Raw genomic sequence first — 18,943 nt, forward strand, 5'->3', positions numbered from 1 at the left:
CAGTCATCTCTCTAAGCACTATGAGGAAGAGGAATGGGGACAGGAAAACTCAGATGGTGTGTCCTGTTTCCTTCCTGTGCTAATGGAGACCGCAAAGGGTGTCCAGTCTGTCCACTGTCCAGCAGGAGCTCCTGCCTCTCCTTTGGCCTCCTTCCATCCCCACCACTGGGATAAAAGGATGCCAGAGTCTCTAGATCAAGGGTCCAGCCTGTTTATTATTCTAGGCACTGGCATACAACTGTGTGTTTGGGATGTGACAGGAAAGTGAGGCGGCGAGGCAGAGAGCATGGTCTGCACACGCCACCCGACTGCTACCTAGGCCATTTTCAGGAAAGTCAGCCCAGATATAAGCCTGTGTTTATGGAGAAAGAAAAGCATAGATACATTTTAGTCACTCTCCCAAGCTAACCGACCAATCAGACAACCAATCAACCCACACACCCAGCCTGAGTTCTCCAGGTTGACAGGGCTTCTATCTGGACATGTGGAAATGAACAGGATGTGAGTAGCTGAAAGAGGCAATCCATGGAACTGGTTCAGTGTTGTTCCTATCTGGAAAACCTCAGGAAACGCTTCTAGTTTTCATTAAGTCTTACTTGGATTTCAATAGGAAATGATCTGGAGAGGGGCAGGCAAGGGCTGGGAAAGGGTCTGAGAGAAAGCCTGACCACCTTCCGTTCTCCCCCGTCTCTCTGGACCCACATAAGGATGGAGGAAGAGAACTGACTCTACAGAACTGTCCCCTGGCCTCCCACGTATCTCCTGGCATGTGCGTGGGCACACATGCACACTAAGAACAAATAAAATCAAAAAGAAAGAAAAGATCCCAAGAAACATAAAGACAAGACAAGAAAAACGCTCACTGTGTGCTTTTGAAGGACAATTGGAAACATAAAATATCAGGTAAGCGCTCTCTTGCCCACACCGATCAGATTCTACACATCTGTACAGACAGTGAGACTTCCTGCAGACAGGACCCAAGTCTGAGCATGCGGCTCGCTGCTTTACACCCACTTTTAACACATGGCTGAATATAAAAGACAGGCTCTCTTGTAGCTCAGGTTAGCCCTCAACTCCATATAGCCAAGGGAAGACATTGGGTCCTCCTGCTTCCATTCCATTCCATTCCATTCCATTCCATTCCATTTCATCCATCCATCTATCTGTTGGGGGTTGTTCTGGTATTCCATCCATCTGTCCATCCATCCATCCATCCATCCATCCATCCATCTGTTGGGGGTTGTTCTGGTATTCCATCCATCTGTCCATCCATCCATCCATCCATCTATCAGTTGGGGGTTGTTCTGGTATTCCATCCATCCATCCATCCATCTATCCATCTATCCATCCATCCATCTCTTGGGGGTTGTTCTGGTATTCAAATGCTAAATACTGTCCCCCAAGATCTGGTTGCAGTCCAGAGAGCATATTCTCCTGTTGTGTAAACTTTGATTGCTAATATTTTCTGACTGGCTAAATTAAAGTGGCCGACAGACAATTACTGGCAAGCGGTATAGAATAGACGTATTCAGTTACCAGGCTAGGGGTTGCAGGTAGTGACCACGAGGTAGACAAAGAAGGAGAGAGAGGATGGAGAGAGAAGGAAGGTGGTTGCAGGAGACCAGATGGCTCGTGAGCACCTGTCCAGGAGAGTACCCTGAGGACAGGCGGAGGGAGGAGGAGCCGCCTGGACGAGACTCAAACAGTGAGGAACAAGGGGCGTGTGGTGTGGCTGGGATAAAGGTGAGAATGCATAGAACTTGCCCAGACTCAGCTTACAGCTTATGGATAAAACAGCAGGGTTTTGAGTCTTTTATATGGATAAGCTAGAATAAATAATTCATTTAATCTCTGTTTGTCCATCCATCCATCCATCCATCCATCCATCCATCCATCCATCCATCATCTGAGACAGGCTCTAGCAAGATAGCCCAGGCTGCCTTTGAACTTGAGATCCTGTCCCATCAGCCCCATGTGTGGTTTCCAGTCACTGTTTTGAGTGAAACAAAGTTTCACGGTGTAGAACTTTTCATCTGCAGTGTCAAGTGCCTGCTCACCAAATTTTGGATTTTAAGACTAGGGATCCTCAGCCTGTGGAGTTTTTGCCTGAGAAGGCCTTTCATGGGTGTAACACACTCCCATGGCATGAGGTCTGTATACATGGAGGCCACGAGAGAACTTTCTGAAGGCAGTTGTCTCCTTTCACGGAGTGGGATCTGGACTTGTCCACAAGTGGCAGCCAGTGCTCTGTCTGTTGAGCTGTCTCACCATCCTCTCACAGGGCTACTGTAAACAGTAAGTGAATCAAGAGTATGAAACACCATTTAACATGGTCTCAGGCAAAACCGGGGAGAACCCACTCGTTGCGGAATGCTGTGGAGTTGCCTGGTTTATTATTATTATTATTATTATTATTATTATCATTATTATTATTATTATATTATTAAACAACTATTCTTTTATTTGGCTGTTGTCTTTTATATGAATAGGTGCCTGCCTGCATGGAATTCCATGCAGCATCTGTGGATGGTAGAAAGGGTATCAGATCTCCTGGTATTGGAGTTACAAATGGTTGTTAGTTACCATTTGGGTGCTAGAAGCAAACCCAGGTCCTCTGGAAGAGCAACTGATGTTCCCAACTGCTAAGCCACCTCTAGTAAGAATTCTGGAATTTTGGCTTTTTTTAAAAACACAAAACTATTATAAGAGTATGTTTTCCTTTTTAATCCCATGCGTGGGGCTGCTTCGGACTGTCTGCAGCTGCTGACTGTGATTTGTCTCGTGCTCTAGCCGAGGTGTGGTTTTGCCAGCTGCAGACAGTTTTTGACATTGCTTCTGAACTTTTCAGAGGGTATATGAATGAGAGGTGGGGTTGGTGGTCATTCAGGGGGGTTGGTTAGTAGTCATGCTCAAAGCAGAAATTAAAAGAAAGGAATCATATTCAGGGATCTTTTTCTCTTCTCTATCCTTCTTTCTCTCCTATCTAGTGGTAGAGGATAAAAGAGGTGTGTGTGTGTGTGGGGGGAGAATAAAGGGTAAGAAAAAGAAGAACTCACAAAGTCGCAAAGAACAGCTACACATCTCTGTTGTAGGATATTTGATCACACTGTGAACCCTGAGATTGTTACTTACTGAAAAACACTTCTTTCTAGTTGTGGTGTGGCTCAGCCCTTAAGCACACACCTTTAATCCCTCTGGCCGGAATGCAGACATGCCCTTAGCACACATCATTAATCCCAAACAATGAAGGTAAAGTTGGTTTGTAGAAGGAAGCACCCATGTTTGAAAGTGATACCTAACTGAGTGGCAGACAAAGTGATGAATCATAAAAAGACTTGACAGAATAGAATCTGCCCAAGTCTCATGAGAAGAGGAAAGGGAAGCTACTTAAGAAAGCAGTGCTGAGAAAAAGAAGGAAGGGAGAAGTTTTACCAGACAGTTATAGAGAGAGGTTGCAGAGAGAGAACAAGCTAGACACAGGTGAAGAAAGAATGAGCCAAAGAATGAGGAGTCAGATTAGAATGTACTGCCACAGATAGCTGGAGGCCAAGCAAAGCAAAAAGTCAGAGGCCGAGAGAGAAGACAGTGTGATTCAGTCAGCTTGGAGAAGAGTTTGAACTGAGTCGACCACCCACCTAGAGTTTGAAAAAACAAAAAAAGGTGAGCTTAATCAGCAGTTAAGTCTCAGAGGCTGAAAACAGTCTAGGCATAGATAAAACATACAAGCTAGAAGCTTCCAGAACCAGGCCTGGGTTAGCAGACTGAGGCAGTAAGCCTTGGAGACAATTATATCAGGCAAATACAAGTTACTTTTACACATCTTTCTAGCCCACCTGACATATATTCTGTGAGGACGTGCAAACAGAAGTCCCCACTGGCCTCACAGAACTAAGAGAGCCACCTGGTAGGTGTCACCCCAGGTATCTTTCCTTAAGTGCTCAAGACACTAGAGACTATCGAGAGGAACTCAACAAGACCCTCCCAGCTATCAGGAGGTGATAATGCTGCAGCCTTGGGGTTAGGCAGATTAAATGAGAAGGAAGCTATAGACAAGCCAAGTATTTTACCACTAGTTAGGCTCTTTGTAATGGAGCTAAGCAAAATGAAGCAGAAAGCCGGAGCAGCATGGAGGCCAGGCACCGACGACATCTGGACATAGCAAGGATTTTGTCTTTTTTGTTTGTTTGTTTTCAAGACAGGGTTTCTCTGTGTAGCCCTGGCTGTCCTGGAACTCACTCTGTAGACCAGGCTGGCCTCGATCTCAGAAACCTGCCTCTGCCTCCCAAGTGCTGGGATTAAGGGCATGCGCCACCACATCCGGCAGCAAGGTTTAAATATCAGCTTTGCTTTCCTGGCAGTGTGACTTGGGAGAAGTCATTTTACCTGACTTTACAATCTTTACTTGGAAACTACGCACGAAGGTGCCTTGCATTGGGTGGAGTTCTTCCCTGTGGGGATTGAGTGAATTCACACCCATGAAGTGTGTGGTGGAGTAAAAACCCTCTGTGCGAGCTATTATCCTTCTCACCTACTGTTGGCTTCCTCCTTTGGGTGCTGTTTTAAGTTATATCTGAAGGGACAGGGACAAAAAACCAGGTTTTATCCTATGCCTGGGCTTTAATCAACTGAATGTGCCAGCTTGCATCATGATGATATAAAGGATAGGATACCTCGTTTTCATGTGATGTGATGTTCGAGAATGTGGTAATTGATTAGTGATGTCTGCTGTGGGCAGAGGCATGAATAGAGGGAGTGAGAAGATCTCTCTGCAGATCCCCTGGGTGGTATCAAGGGGAGTCCTGAGAGTCAGCTGAAGAAACAGCCCCCCACGGAGCCATCATTCATTTTGACCTTGGGTTTGGTCCCTGGCTCAAGTGCACCTACTTGCCGCACTCCTTGCAGGGGAAGATGGTGGCGGGGTCCGTCTCTCCACTGGTGGTACTGTGAGATGGTGAACTCTTCACGGAGCAGTACCCACTCTGGGTGCCACCCGGCTTCTGCTTCCCAGAGGGGACGGCACCTCGGGTCTTAGCCACCTGGTTGGTGCCGCCGTGGATGCGGGCGTGACCGTTCAGTGCCTGTCGGGAGCTGAACACCTGAGGAAGAAAGGGAGCGACATGACATCTACAGTCCTGAAAAGGAAATTAGGGTTGTTAGTTACTTGGTGGCAAAACACGGGATACACGAAACAGCACAGGGCTCACACAAGCAAGCGCTGGGCGTGTGCCACAGAAAGCAAAGCTTAGACACCCCAACCACGAAATCTGTGCGGATAAAACTTCTTTCCCCTGGTCTAACCAGAGTGCAAGGCCATGTGGCTTAGTACCAAGGACAAACTCTTAACTCAAAGCCAGGTGCAAATATCAGAGGCCGTTAAACCACTCGGTTCTCAAATACTTTTTTTTTTTTTTTTTAATTTTACTTTTTTTTTCTAAGTGCAAAACGAGGAGTTAGAGGGCCCCTCAGTAGCTCATTGCTTTCTGTGATGCTAGGGACAGAACTTGGGCCTCAAGCTTGCTAGATGAATGTTCTTGCTCTGAGCTACATCTGCAACCCAAGTGCACCACAGAAGCCAAAAGAGCCAGGCTTTCTTGTAGTTTAAAGCATGGTTTCAAACATGAGGCAGTTCTCCTGCCTATCTCCTGAGTGCTAGAATTACAAGTCTCTATCACTAGGCCTGGCTGGAAGTTCGCAGACCAATGACTTCTTTGAGTTAGAGTCCAATCTGCAGTCCAGGCTGGCCTTCGAAGACCTTACTGTATAGCAGAATTCCTTATCCTCCTGCCTTCCTCCTCTAAGTGCTGGGAGTACAGGTCTGCCATCATGCCTGGCTGGCTTTTCAAATATTTCCACAGAGCTGGGTTTCTTGGCTTCAGCCCTGTAGATACATGGGACTGGACAGGTGGTGACTGTCCTGTGCACAGGAGGTGATTAGAGGCTTCTGTGGCCTCTACCCACCAGATGCCAGCCCCACCTTCCCAGTCCTAGCAAAAATGTTCTTGCAGGACCAAATTATCCTCTGTCCAGAGTCACTGGAGTACTGGGCTATGGCCCACAGCCCTCCAAACCAACAGCCTTTATTCCACCACAGTGGCTTTAGGTGGCCTCTCTTTGTTCAGCTCATGGGTCCTTTTTATTATATTACAAAAAAAATCTATTTCTGATTTACTGAACCCAATCTTCACTGCTAGGCATGGAATAAACCATCAATCACATGTTCTTTGATGAGATTTTTAAAAAGTCACTAAGAAGGTCTATCTTGCTGAGCATGTCTGATTGGGCAAAGTAAAAGATGACTCCTGTCCTCTGCAAAAAAAAAAAAAAAAAAAAAAGAAATCAAATAAAAAATGAACCCTAATCCCCCAAATTAAAAACCAAACATTTATTGTACCCTAAAGAATGAATTGAAAAAGCACCCAGTTTCTGAACAAATTCACCAAGAAACATTGTCATTTAAAGTCACATCTTAGTCTGCAGGAAGCCTTTTAAACAAAAACCAGTGCTGGGATGCAGAGGCCAGGCTGCCAGAGACCCAGCAGGCTGGCCATTCCCACGTTCTTACAGAGGCAATGGAACAGGCATGCACTTCTATTTAATGTTTGTTTGTTTTTGAGACAGGGTTTCTCTGTATAGCCCTGGCTTCCCTAGAACTCATTCTGTAGACCAGGCTGGCCTTGTGAACTCAAACCTACCTTTGCCTCCCAAGTGCTGGGATTAAGGACATGTGTTACCACCAACTGGCTCACTTCTATTATTTTTAAAGCCTTTTCATTTTTCTGAAAACATTTTATAAAACATTTTACTTCTTTCTTTCTTTTGACGCAGGGTATCACGAGGTAGTCCTGGCTGGCCTTGAACTAGAGAAGTCTGCTTTTGCCTCCAGAGGGCTGGGACTAAAGGTATGTGCCACCTGCCCAGCCCAGGATATAAACACTTTACAGTCTTTCTTTAAATGGCAGACTCAATGACAGCATCAATATACTTTGTATCAGACAAGCAAGGATGAGCTGGAGGACGATGGAGCTTCCTGAGAAGCGGGTGACACCTCTAGAACGTGTCTGTGCCTGACACCTGTGTGTCAGGCTTTATGTGAAACCCTATGTGGGGAAATCTCAGGAGTGCAGACTAGTGGGGACAGGCAGGACACACAGAAGCCATGCCACACAGCCTCTAGGGTGTGGAGCCTTAGAGGACACTGGCTGCAAGAGCACTGGTGGCTGCCAGGGTGATTGGTGAGACACGCTGATGCTGGGACAAACAATGATGCTATGAGCTTGCTAAATGCCCTGACAATGGTGACTGGGAAGCTGTTTTGGACATATGTTCCTGACCCACCTTTGCTTGCCTATATCCCAGATTGGACAAGATACCTTGCCTCAAGCTTTTAGACCTCGTGGGACAGAGAACATGGAGACTGTGGAGACTGCCTTTGAAAAATTAATCAAACAGAGAAGTTGTTATAGTGACTCTTCTACTTCCTTTAATGTGACCAGTTATTCTGACTCTATCATGGACTGGTCTAGAAATCAATTCAATATTGAATATTGAATTTGAAATAATAGTTTTCATTTAGAAGGCTGGTTCTGGGCATTTTCAGAGACATTTGAAAATTCACAACTGCCTTGTATGAAGTTACATTTGCAGTGGATAAAACTGGAATAGGATCTGGATTTATAACAAAGACGGGATCTGGACTTTGAACAAGTGTTAGTGCATGTGTTAAAGATCCTAATCTTTTATTAATAGGCCATGTTAAAACTAGTTTTGTCTCTTCTGCCATATTTAATGTAAGTTATATTGATTGAACATTTTCTAATTACGTTAGTGTATTGCAATCTGACATGTCTGTTATGGTGGTCTATCAACCAGCTTTTGTTGTATTGCCTGTGAGTATGACAGGACCTTAGTATTCTGAAAAAAGCTTGCAGGTACTGGAATAAGTGAGTCAGGCTTTAAGCAGAAGCAGGAGGGGAGTGGGCTTGATTGTTGCTGGTGTAGCAACTTTGATTACATTTATAGCTAGGACCACTGCTTTTGCAATTGCTTTGTCACAAGAAGTTAAGACAGCTACTTTTCTTAATTATTTAGCAAAAAATGTTAGCAATGATCTGAGTATTCAAGAGGATTTAGACAGGTGTTTGGAACAAGGGATTGATGCTCTTTATGATACCATTCAAACTATCAGAGAGGAGGCTCAGAGTTTAAGAGTAAGGAGCCACCTCGAGTGTCATGCTAAATACCAATGGATTTGCGTTACTTCTAAAATTTACAATGATTGTCACTATAATTGGGAAAAAGTTCAAAGACACTTGCTGGGTATTTGGCGCAATTCTAACACCTCTCTGGATATTTTAACTTTGCATACTGAGATTATGAATTTAAAGGATGCTACTCTGCTGAGCTTTGATGCTGCAGATATTGCTGATAAAATTATTTGTGGCCTGAGGTCAGTATTTCTATCTTGGCCAAGCTTTAAGAATGGCATATATAAGAGGCAGGTGAATTTCTGAATTTGAGGCCAGCCTGGTCTACAGAGTGAGTTCCAGGACAGCCAGGGCTACACAGAGAAACCCTGTCTCAAAAAAAACTTAAAAAAAAAAAAAAAAAAAAAGAATGGCATATATAGCTTGATCATGCTAGTCCTTCTTGTCCTGGGAATACTTTTATTCCTGCCCATTGTGATAAAACTTGCCTTTAACAACATCATTATGTTGGTGGCCACACAATACATGGCTTGAAACTAAAAATAGATCCCCAGACAGTTATTAATTTAACAGGTTGGCAGCCAATGACAGGTAAGATTCTGCACAGAGCCTTTCCAACCTAAGACAGAATAGCATTGCTTTTGATAATGCATATTCTATGACGGGTAAGGAAGGCTCTCTTGCTAGAATGACCTAAGACAGGCATAGTCTTGTTTCTGAAATAAAAAAGGGGGAGATGTGGAGTGCTTTTGGGGGCCACTTCTTGAAATTTCTTGGCAGCAATTTTACATCTGACCAGGTCAAAAGAAGTAAGATCATGGTGGGAATCTGGACTCAGGAAATAGGCCCAGATTAAGAATATTTGCATTTGAGCTAATGTAAAGCTCAGAGCAGGCTCAGCTGAGGCGTGTGTGGCATTCCTTTTGTCTTGCACATCCTGACTAGTCCCTAGAAAGGTGTTTGGGGGATTTTGTTTATTGCCTTGCTTGTTCCCTGACCCAGAACTGATCTTATTATTTTGCATGTACTTAAAGTGGTATACAAGCAGACTGGAAAAAACCATAAACCCACTCAAGCCTCAGAACTGGCTGGGGTCATGCTACAGTGTTGGCTAATTGTCTTCTGTCTTTTCAATCCCCACTCCTGCCCTGGAGAACCTGTTGACTGACTGAGCTGGCTTAGTCACCACATTACAACAGGCTCTTTCGGGCTCAGGAGGAGGCGGAGGGGTCTCCCAGATTCTCCCTCATCCTGGTCACATCATAAAGTTGCTTAGTGAAGTTTTGTCCCCTCAGGCTGCAGAGTCAAACTTTAGTTGCTTGGGAACAACTTGCTCAGATGTCACTTATGTGACATTTGAATTAGAAGTAGTAACACTTTCATGGGATATGAAAAGTTAAACCTTCCAGAGAGATAAAACTGGAGGTGGTTTCAGGCAAGCCACTGTGTTAAAAAAGGGGAACCCTGGTGGAATCTTCTAGTGAATTTAAATGCGTATTGACAAGATATAATCTGGCCTTGGGTGCCACACAGTCTGAGGACCTGCAGAGTACCAGGAGACAGTATAGTAGACAGTGTGTGCCTTCTGGAGACCTGCTCTCATGCAGAGCACACCTCCTGGAGGCAAAGTCTCACTATGTACCACAGGCTGGCCTCAAGGTCTCAATTCCCCTACCATGGCCCCCAGAGTGCTGAGCATGACAGGCCTGTGCTGCCACTCTTGGCTTGGCTTTAGGGCCCTCCTCAATTCCCCAGCGTGCAGTATCACACTTGGCAGAGGACATACAGCCACTCTCCCTTGGCCAAGCGAGTAAGAAAGTGGTAGCTACGTGGCAGGCGTCTGCCGGAAGTCCACCGCTCTTAGAACTAGGTACAGCTGCATGACCCTCACGTCTCCCAGAGCCAGGGACAACACAGATACTTACAGCCCCACAGTTGGGCATTTCACAAATGAAATTGCCTGATGGTTGTTGGCCAACAGCCTGCATGGGTGGCCCCTCCGTGGGAGCCAGGGCAGTGGTGGGCGGTGGCTCTGGAGACTTGGGCACTTCACTCTCCTCTTCTTTTATGGATTTCCTATCTTCTTCTGGGTCTTCTTCTTCCTCCTCGGCCTCCTCTTCCTCTTCGCTGGTCTGTTGTTAATAAAAGCAAGAGAGTGATATTCCCAAAAGGCAACTTTGTGGTGGACAGAAATCACAAGCCAGGAGGTCATGGGACACTTGGGTCGCCCCCATGATCCCTCATAGAAAAACCTGCTAAGGCAGAGGGGAAAGGCGTGGAGATCCTCTGCCTGGGGGTGGGGGAGGGGAGAATAACAGTGGGTAAAGCGCTTGCTGGACAAGCATGAGGACCTGAAGTCCCAGTCCCTCGTCCTCAGATGAAAGCCAGGTGTGTGTGGATGCCTCCAGTGCTGGGAGGTTGTGGGCCAACCAGCCTAGTTTAGAAGTTAGGCTCCAGACTCACCGAAGAGACCCTGCCTCAAGAAATAAGGTAGAGAGACTAGAGTGGTGCATCATTGATTAAGAACCCTGATTGCTCTTTCAGAGGACCTAAATTACATTCCCAGCACCCATGTCGAGAAGATCACAATCACCAGCGACTCCAGCTCCAGGGGATCTTATGCCCTCTTCTGGTTTCCTTGGGTACTACACACACATGACATACATGTATAGAGACACATATACACATAAAAAAAAAAAAAAGGCTGGAGAGATGGCTCAGCAGTTAAGAGTGAATACTGTTCTTCAGATGACCAGTGCTCAGTTCTCAGCACACTTATTAGGCAGCTCTCAACCAATATCAATCTAGTTTGAGAGTATATGATGTCCTCTTGTGGTTTCCATAGGAACCCGCATAAACATGGTGCATATATACAATATTACAAAATAATAAATCTTTAAAAAAATCTTTAGGTGGAGGTGGAGTATAGAGAGATGGCTCAGCAGTTACGAGCGTTTGCTGTCCTTGCAGAAGCCCCAGGACCAGTTCTCAGCACCTACACAGTGGCTCATAACCACTCTGGTTCCAAGACATCTGAACTCTATAGGCACGGGGCATGAATATGATACGTATACACATATACAGGCAAAACACTCATATGCACAGAATAAGACTTCCAATAGCAAGTTATTTGAGCAGGGTGGTGTGAGTTGACTGGGAAAGAATTCAGGGAATAAAATGACTTTAAAACTAATTTATTTTTATTTATTTGTATGGTTTTGAGTCTGCATGAGTTTATGTGCACCATGTGCAAGCCAGTGCCCAAGGTGGGCAGAGGGCATCGGATTCCCTGGAGCTGGAGTTATAGATAGCTATGAGCTACTTAATGTGGGCACTTAGAACCCAACCTTGGTCTTCAGCAAGAGAAGTAAGTGCTCTCAACTGATGAGCCATCTCTCTATCATTTTTTTGTTCCATGTAGCTCAGCCTGGTTTTGAACTTGCTTTGTAGCCAAGGCTGCCCTTGACTCCTGAGCTCCCGCTCTCATCCCTCCAGTGCTGAACGTAGAAGCATAGCCTCACCACACCTAGCTTGCTTTCCTGCTATCTCTTTTTGCTTTTCAGACAAGATCTCACGATGTAGTTCAGACTGGCTTTGAAGTCACAATCTTCCTGCCTCAGCCTCTCCTGCCCCTATCCCTTAAGACAAAGTTTCACACCACAGTCCAGATTGGCCTAAAACTCACTATGGCCTAAAACTCAGTTACAGTCCAAACTGGACTGTAACTCATGGCAATCCCATGCCTCCACCTCTTGAAAGCTGGGATTACAACCATACCATACTGGCCACTCTCCAGTTTTGATTTAGGGGTGAGTTGTGGGAGAATTAGAGACAATACCAGCCAACACAAGGCAGTTAAAACTTTACCCTCTGCAGTGCTGTTCACAGGTAATGTGATGTAACACACAGGTATCACGCTCGTGTAGATGCAGGGTCAAGAGGTGGTGTTGGCAAGAAATGGCCAGTTTCCAGCCAGTTAATCAAGATCAATTAGTAGTGATTACACAGTCAGTGGGAACTGCACAGGCCCAACACCTATTGTGGAGTAGTTTCTAGAAAAAGGCCCCTTGTTAGTACTGAACACGCAGGTTGGTTTTACATAGGTTGCCTTCCTCCTGTTACCAATCCCCTTTCAAATCCTGAGTCTGCAAAACAGTGCATGCCCTCTTTAAAAGAACTGGGACTCTGTAGTCTCAACTCTTAAGTGGAGCTGGCCTCCACTTTGGCATTTATAAGACATGCTACACAATAAAGCTTTATAACAGTGGCACTTGTTCCACGGTACTTACTATAATTACAATTTTCTCACAATGTCATCTCTATTGACTTAAGAACGCTGAAGACATACTTCATATTTGTAGCCACAAAATGACAAATTGAACTCTACTGCATGGCGGCTACCCACATCTCAGGACTTCAGATGGTTTTTTTTGTTTGTTTGTTTTGTTTTTTTGTTTTTTTTGTTTCTCGAGACAGGGTTTCTCTGTGTAGCTCTAGCTATCCTGGAACTCACTTTGTAGACCAGGCTGGCCTCGAACTCAGAAATCCGCCTGCCTCTGCCTCCCAAGTGCTGGGATTAAAGGCGTGCGCCACCACGCCCGGCTTTCAGATGGGTTTTTATTTCACTTGGCAATCTGTACAAGTTCCTAACTCATTTATCACCAAGGTGAAGTAACTCAGAGATACAAAGATAGGGGGATCAAGGGAGCACTCCGTAGCTACATGTTGGCAATTTTATGATGCACTGCCAATGGAGACATTTAGAACAACTTCAGATGGGAACTGGGCAGACCCAGGGCAGGAAGGAAGAGATACACAAACACATACACGTGCATACCCGTGCATATGCACGCAGGCACACACAATTATATATAATTATTATATCTATATAGTATATAGATATAATTGTGTGTGTGTGTGAGTGTGTGTGTGTGAGAGTGAGTGTATGCTACCTGCATGCCCAGCCTGCAGAAGCCAGAAGACCCCCTGTAGTGACAGGCAATTGTGAGCAGCCCAATGTGGGTGCTGGGAATAAAACCCAGGTCCTCTGGAAGAGCAGCAAATGCTCTCAACCATCTCCCCAGCCCAAGGAACGAAAGTGAACACAGTGCGGGAACCTGAATTGTCCCCATCATAAGTTCCTTGCAGAAGACAGGCTTTTATATCCCCGCTGCCACAAACAGGGAGACTGGAATACAGACATTCAAGCCAGATCTCCAGAGACATACATCCAAATGTCAGGGCTGCTCTTGATAGCAATGAGGAAATGTGTTACATGTGTGGTGTTCATTGGGCACCTCTCCTCCTCGGACCCCCTACAGGACAATTCTCCCAGAACTCTGTACAGATGTCTGTTTTAAAGAAACCATAAAGTCAGCCAGACAGGTCATTTTCCTGACCAGGAAAATGAACTGAAGGGGTGGGGAGTTGACCCCATTGGTAAAGTGCTTGCTTTGCAGAATGAGGATCTGAGTTCAAGTCCCAAAAACCACTCAATAAGGCCTGGCATGGAGGCATATATGCCTGTGGAGGCTGCATCCCAGAGCTACAGAGGCGGTGACAGGCAGTTTCCCAGGGATCCCTGGACAGCCAAGCCTCGCTAATTAGCACTGGATCCAGTGAGAGAGGGTCAGAAGTGGCTCAGGCTGGACCTCACACTATCCTGCTCAGCAAGTGAGCATTGCTGTGCCCACCCCTGAGGTCCCTGAAGCTGTCCCTCCCTCAGTGAGCCTCCTTATACTTCCTCTGGGGAATGCTCGCTTCTCTTTTTCTTTTTCTTTTAAATTACATTTATTTGTGTGTGTGTGCGTGTGCGTGTGTGTGTGTGTGTACGTACAGATCCACCCACATACCTCATGTTGAGGTCAGAGGACAACTTTTAGGGGTGGATTCTCTCCTTTCATCTCGTGGCCCCAGTGATTGAACTCAGAATAACAGATTTGGCAGCAAGCACCCTTTACCTGCTGAGCCATCTTGCTGGCCCAAGCCTGAGGGTGAGGACCATGTGCTAGGGTTGGGCCTGCTGCACCTTTCCTGTCCTCTCAGTTTCCGTTTCTCCTTGGCAGTTGGTGCTCGGACTATTGACTGTGCTCAGAGAACCCAAGAGGAAGTTGGAGCTAAGACTCGGGTCTTAAAGACTGTTTTAAGGGTCCTGAGTCATCTCTGCACACAAGTCATATGCTTTCCCCTGCACATATAAGGAAAAAGGGTGTGGATGTTATAACCCACCCCAACGCTGGCTTCTTGTCAACGAGCCGGCAGGCGTGGCACCTTCTCTGCTTTTTTCCCAGACAGCACTCTGGCTCGGCCTTTCCTCTCCTGACGTACAGTGGCCAAGATGGCGCTTCTACCTAGTATGGCAATGCCCCCCTAACACATTCTTCAGACCAACACCTCTGTGTTCCATCCATCTCCTTCCGGCATTCACACAGGGCGGCTGCTATGAACCATTGATCCCTATCTCAGAAAAATGTTCGTTCATTCGACAAATATTTCCTGAGTGTCATCTACGTGTGCCTATTGCCCTGAGCACTGTCTCTAGGCCCTTGTTACACCAGAACCCGAGAAATGTTTCTCTCTTATCTGACCATATCATCTGACTTTCCATTCATGTGCATGTGTGTGCATGTGTGTGCACATGTGTGGAGGCCTGAGGTTGCCCTGTAGAGTCTTCCTCTAGCACACTCCACCATATTCACTGAGGCAGGGTCTCTCAATTGATCCCAGAGCTCAAAGACACGACTAGTTTGGCTAGTCAGCTTGCTCCAGGATCCCATATCTCTGAACCTTCTTCTTTTTTTTTTTAATTATTTATTTATTTAATGTAAGTACACTGTTGCTGTCTTCAGACACTCCAGAAAAGGGAGTCAGATTTCATTAGGGATGGTTGTGAGCCACCATGTGGTTGCTGGGATTTGAACTCCGGACCTTCAGAAGAGCAGTCGGGTGCCTTTACCCACTGAGCCATCTTACCAGCCCCTCTCTGAACCTTCTAAACACTAAAATTATGGTTATATAGCTATGTTCACATGAAACAAACCCTGGTCTCCTGCTCTCAAAGCAAGCACTCTAACCACTGAGTGACCTCCCTAATCCCTGAGATCGCATTTTTGTCTTTTCCTGAAACATAGTGCTGAAATGGGCCAGAACATTCCCGAAACAAAAGGGACTTTTCCAATCACTGACACCATCCGTCCCACTTTATGGGTCAGCATGGAGGGAGGTCCAGGCCTCAGGGCAGCGTTTCCTGTGATTCCTCAATTACTATCTATTCTACTCATGCGGACAGCATGGCTCGGTGACCCTGGACAAGCCTCCTGCCTGGGCCACAGCCCATAAGGCTGTGTATGCTTTGACTCTAAGACTTTCTGGTTCTCATTCATATTGTTTTCAAATACTCTTGGAATTCATAGTCAAGTTTCCATTGTATGTGAAATTCCACATACATCCAAATTAGAATATATCCTGTGAGTGGTAAGGTCAGAGAAGACAGACAGCATTCAACATCTTGACTGTTGATATCTACATATACTGCTGTTTAAACATTAAGAAAAGAAAATTGGGATTTTAAAATTTTTTATATTTTTTTGCTTCCCTAGTTCCTCCTCTGCCTTGCAAGGGGTCTTTCTGTGTCTGCCGCAAGTGTGTGTTTCCTTATCCCCAATAAATGCATCCTCCACTCCCCCCTAAAAAAAAAAACTGCTAAAAAATTATGTTATGGGCATGGATGTTTTGCTTGTATGTATGTATGTATGTATGTGCACCATAGTTTGTGCCTGATGCTTGAGGCGGCCAGAAGAGGGCGCTGGATCAATTTGGACTGGAGATACAGACAACTGTGAGCCATCATGGTGTTGTAGGAACCAAACCCAGATCCTATGCAAGAGCAGACAGTGCTCTTAGCCATTAAACAGTCTTTCAGCTCATATATTGATGTGCATATTGTGGGGATTAAATACTTTCAGTTGATAGAAAGGCCACAGTAGGCCAGATTGTTCTTTCTTTTGTTCTTTCTTCTTTTCATATTTTATACTTTCAGTTTTTAAAGATTTACATATTTATTTACTTATTGTGTTTATTCATTTAGGTTTGTTTGTTTGTTTGTTTTTGAGACAGGGTTTCTCTACGTAGCTCTGGCTAAACTGGAACTTGCTCTATAAACTAGGCTGGCTTCGAACTCCCCAGTGCTGGGATTAAAGGTGTGTGCCACCACTGCCTGGCTGCAGATTCGTTCACACTGGGAAATCAGGTGTGGTAGGAATGTAGGAGAGGGTACTGTTTCCCTGGGGCTGGAGCTGCCATTTGGATTTTGTAAACCAAACTCCGGTTCTCTGGAAGAGCAGGGTGGGTTCTAAGTACTGAGCCATCTCTGTATCCCTAGGCCTTTACTATTCAATTTTATTTTTATTTTAATGGGTTGTTTTTTTTTTTTTTTGAGGTAAGTTTTCATGTAGCCCAGGCTAGCCATGAATTATTTAACCAAAAATGACCTAGGCCTTTTGACCTTCCTTGTCACCAGCTTCTGAGAACTGCAATGACCAGCGAGTCATCAGGTCTCAGGTCTAGAATATGAAGATGACTCTGGGTTGTCTGATAATCAAGAAGATCAACGCCAGGAGTGGACGGTGATATAAGGACTGGAACCATCCACACCCATGCAGCAGCTCCTCAACGGTAAGACTTCCTGGTAACACTCCCTACAGGCCACAATGCCTCTTGGCCACGCTTTAGAGGGAATGCCACACAATCCCAGACCTCCTCTATCTTTCTGAGATAGGTTATTGTGGGAGGCATGGAGGCCCTTGTGCTTCCAGATAGGCACTAGGGCAAACAACAGAGGGTTGTCCTTACGAAGGAGTGGATCTATAACCTGTTACCTGCCACAAAGGCTGGGAGCAGATGTGGCTAGTAGCCTGGCGACCTCTGTGCTATCTGGGTGGCAAAGACCATACCAGACCCCACCCCCCATCTTCATCGTGAGCTCGCCAAGGTACAGAACCCACCTTACGGACGATATCACATGTACTTTACAAAGGGCTTCTATGCAGTCATGTCTTAAGCGTTATTGTGCTCATGGGACTGAGTTAATTAACACCAAGAAAAATTTCACCAAATTGTGCTGTGAAAAACTACTTTGGCCAGACTTTTTGTACTGGTTAGTTTTGTGTCAACTTGACACAGCTGGAGTTATCACAGAGAAAGGAGCTTCAGTTGGGGAAATGCCTCCATGAGATCCAACTGTAAGGCATTTTCTCAATTAGTGATCAAGGGGGAAAGGCCCCTTGTGGGTGGGACCATCTCTGGGCTGGGAGTCTTGGGTTCTATAAGAGAGCAGGCTGAGCAAGTCAGGGGAAGAAAGCCAGTAAAGAACATCCCTCCATGGCTTCTGCATCAGCTCCTGCTTCCTGACCTGCTTGAGTTCCAGTCCTGACTTCCTTGGTGATGAACAGCAGTATGGAAGTGTAAGCTGAATAAACCCTTTCGTCCCCAACTTGTTTCTTGGTCATGATGTTTGTGACTAAGACACTTCTGAAATTTTATCTACTGAGTTGTGTAGAACCATGCTACCTTCTCACGTCCTGTGGACTGTTACTCTGTTGGCCATGGTGGTCACAGAGACCCCTGACATATTATGTTCTCAGGCCAATGCCATTCGTGACATGGAAGGCTCAGGAAAGGAAGGTAGAGTGGGTGAGAACACATGCCTATGAGACAGGACCCTGGTCTGCGGGACGGACCACCCTGCCTGCCTGCAAACCCAAAGCCATTACAGCTTTTCCTAAAGGAAGGGCTTCAGCCTGAGCCTGGGAATGCCTTCCTTGCACCAACAGCAGGGAATCAAGTTCTAAGTTCTCTGTCACCTTTCCTAGCAGATACCTGGGAAAGCCAAAACACACTAGCTACTTCCTAGCCCGGGAGCAGAGTGCAGGCAGGATGGAGGGGTCAGAGAGGGTCAGAGGGGGTCAGAGGGGCCGACTGAGTAACACTGCTCACCATGCAGTCGTCAATGATTTCCGCCAGGCGTGTCCGGTGTTTCCGGCCTAGTCGCATTATCTTCTTCCAAGTGTAGTAGTACTCCACGCACTGAGCCACTGTCTTGGACTTCACCTGCCAAGAAAGTGCACCCACGATTAGCTCTAGCACCCGATGGCAGGCAGACTTTGGAATCTTTCACCAAGTGGATCTTGGGGACTGAACTCAGATCGCTGGGCTTGGCAGCAAGCTCCTTTACCCACTGAGCCGTCTAACAGGACCCCCTACTACTCATTTATCTTAAGATTCATTGTAGAAACTCTTTACTCAGGCATCAACAATCACAGTCTGATCTTCTTTCTGATATTTTTGCTCATGAGAGGCAGCAAGCACACTCTAAACACTGTTTTGTGACATGATAATCTTTACCCAGCTGGGAGTTTTGTAGACCATAACAGATGCTCTTTCATTTAAAGTGCCGGATTGCTCAGCACTTTGTATTTCTGACTCTCTCAACCTACCTATAATCTAGGTGCGATGCACACCCGTGATCCCAGCACTTGGGAAGTGTAGGCAAGGGATCAGAGGATGAAGTTCAGACTCAGCTCTACAGCCAGTTCTAGGCTAGCCTGGGCCATGTGAGACCCCGTCTCAAAAAACAGCCCAAACCAATTTGTGAACAGGACCTCAGCAACAGGTATGAGTGTGTGTGTGTGTGTGTATGTGTGTGATGTGTAAGATAGAGGTGTAAGCACTGTAGGTGCAAG

At 45.8% G+C, this 18,943-nt stretch overlaps 1 protein-coding gene across 1 annotated transcript in view; it reads right to left on the reverse strand.

Annotated features, from left to right (window-relative positions):
• Positions 1–18,943, reverse strand: part of Trerf1 (transcriptional regulating factor 1) — a 232,506-nt gene that overhangs the window by 3,117 nt on the left and 210,446 nt on the right. The window contains exons 15-17 of the mRNA XM_029471314.2: positions 18,198–18,311; positions 10,130–10,336; positions 4,885–5,096 (exon numbers count right to left, since the gene is read on the reverse strand). Of these exons, the coding sequence (XP_029327174.1) occupies positions 4,885–5,096; positions 10,130–10,336; positions 18,198–18,311 (533 nt within the window). The remainder of the gene's footprint in view (positions 1–4,884; positions 5,097–10,129; positions 10,337–18,197; positions 18,312–18,943) is intronic.

Source organism: Mus caroli, unplaced genomic scaffold, assembly GCF_978045245.1.
Source record: "Mus caroli unplaced genomic scaffold, Mus_caroli_1 scaffold_18, whole genome shotgun sequence".
NCBI lineage: Eukaryota > Metazoa > Chordata > Mammalia > Rodentia > Muridae > Mus > Mus caroli.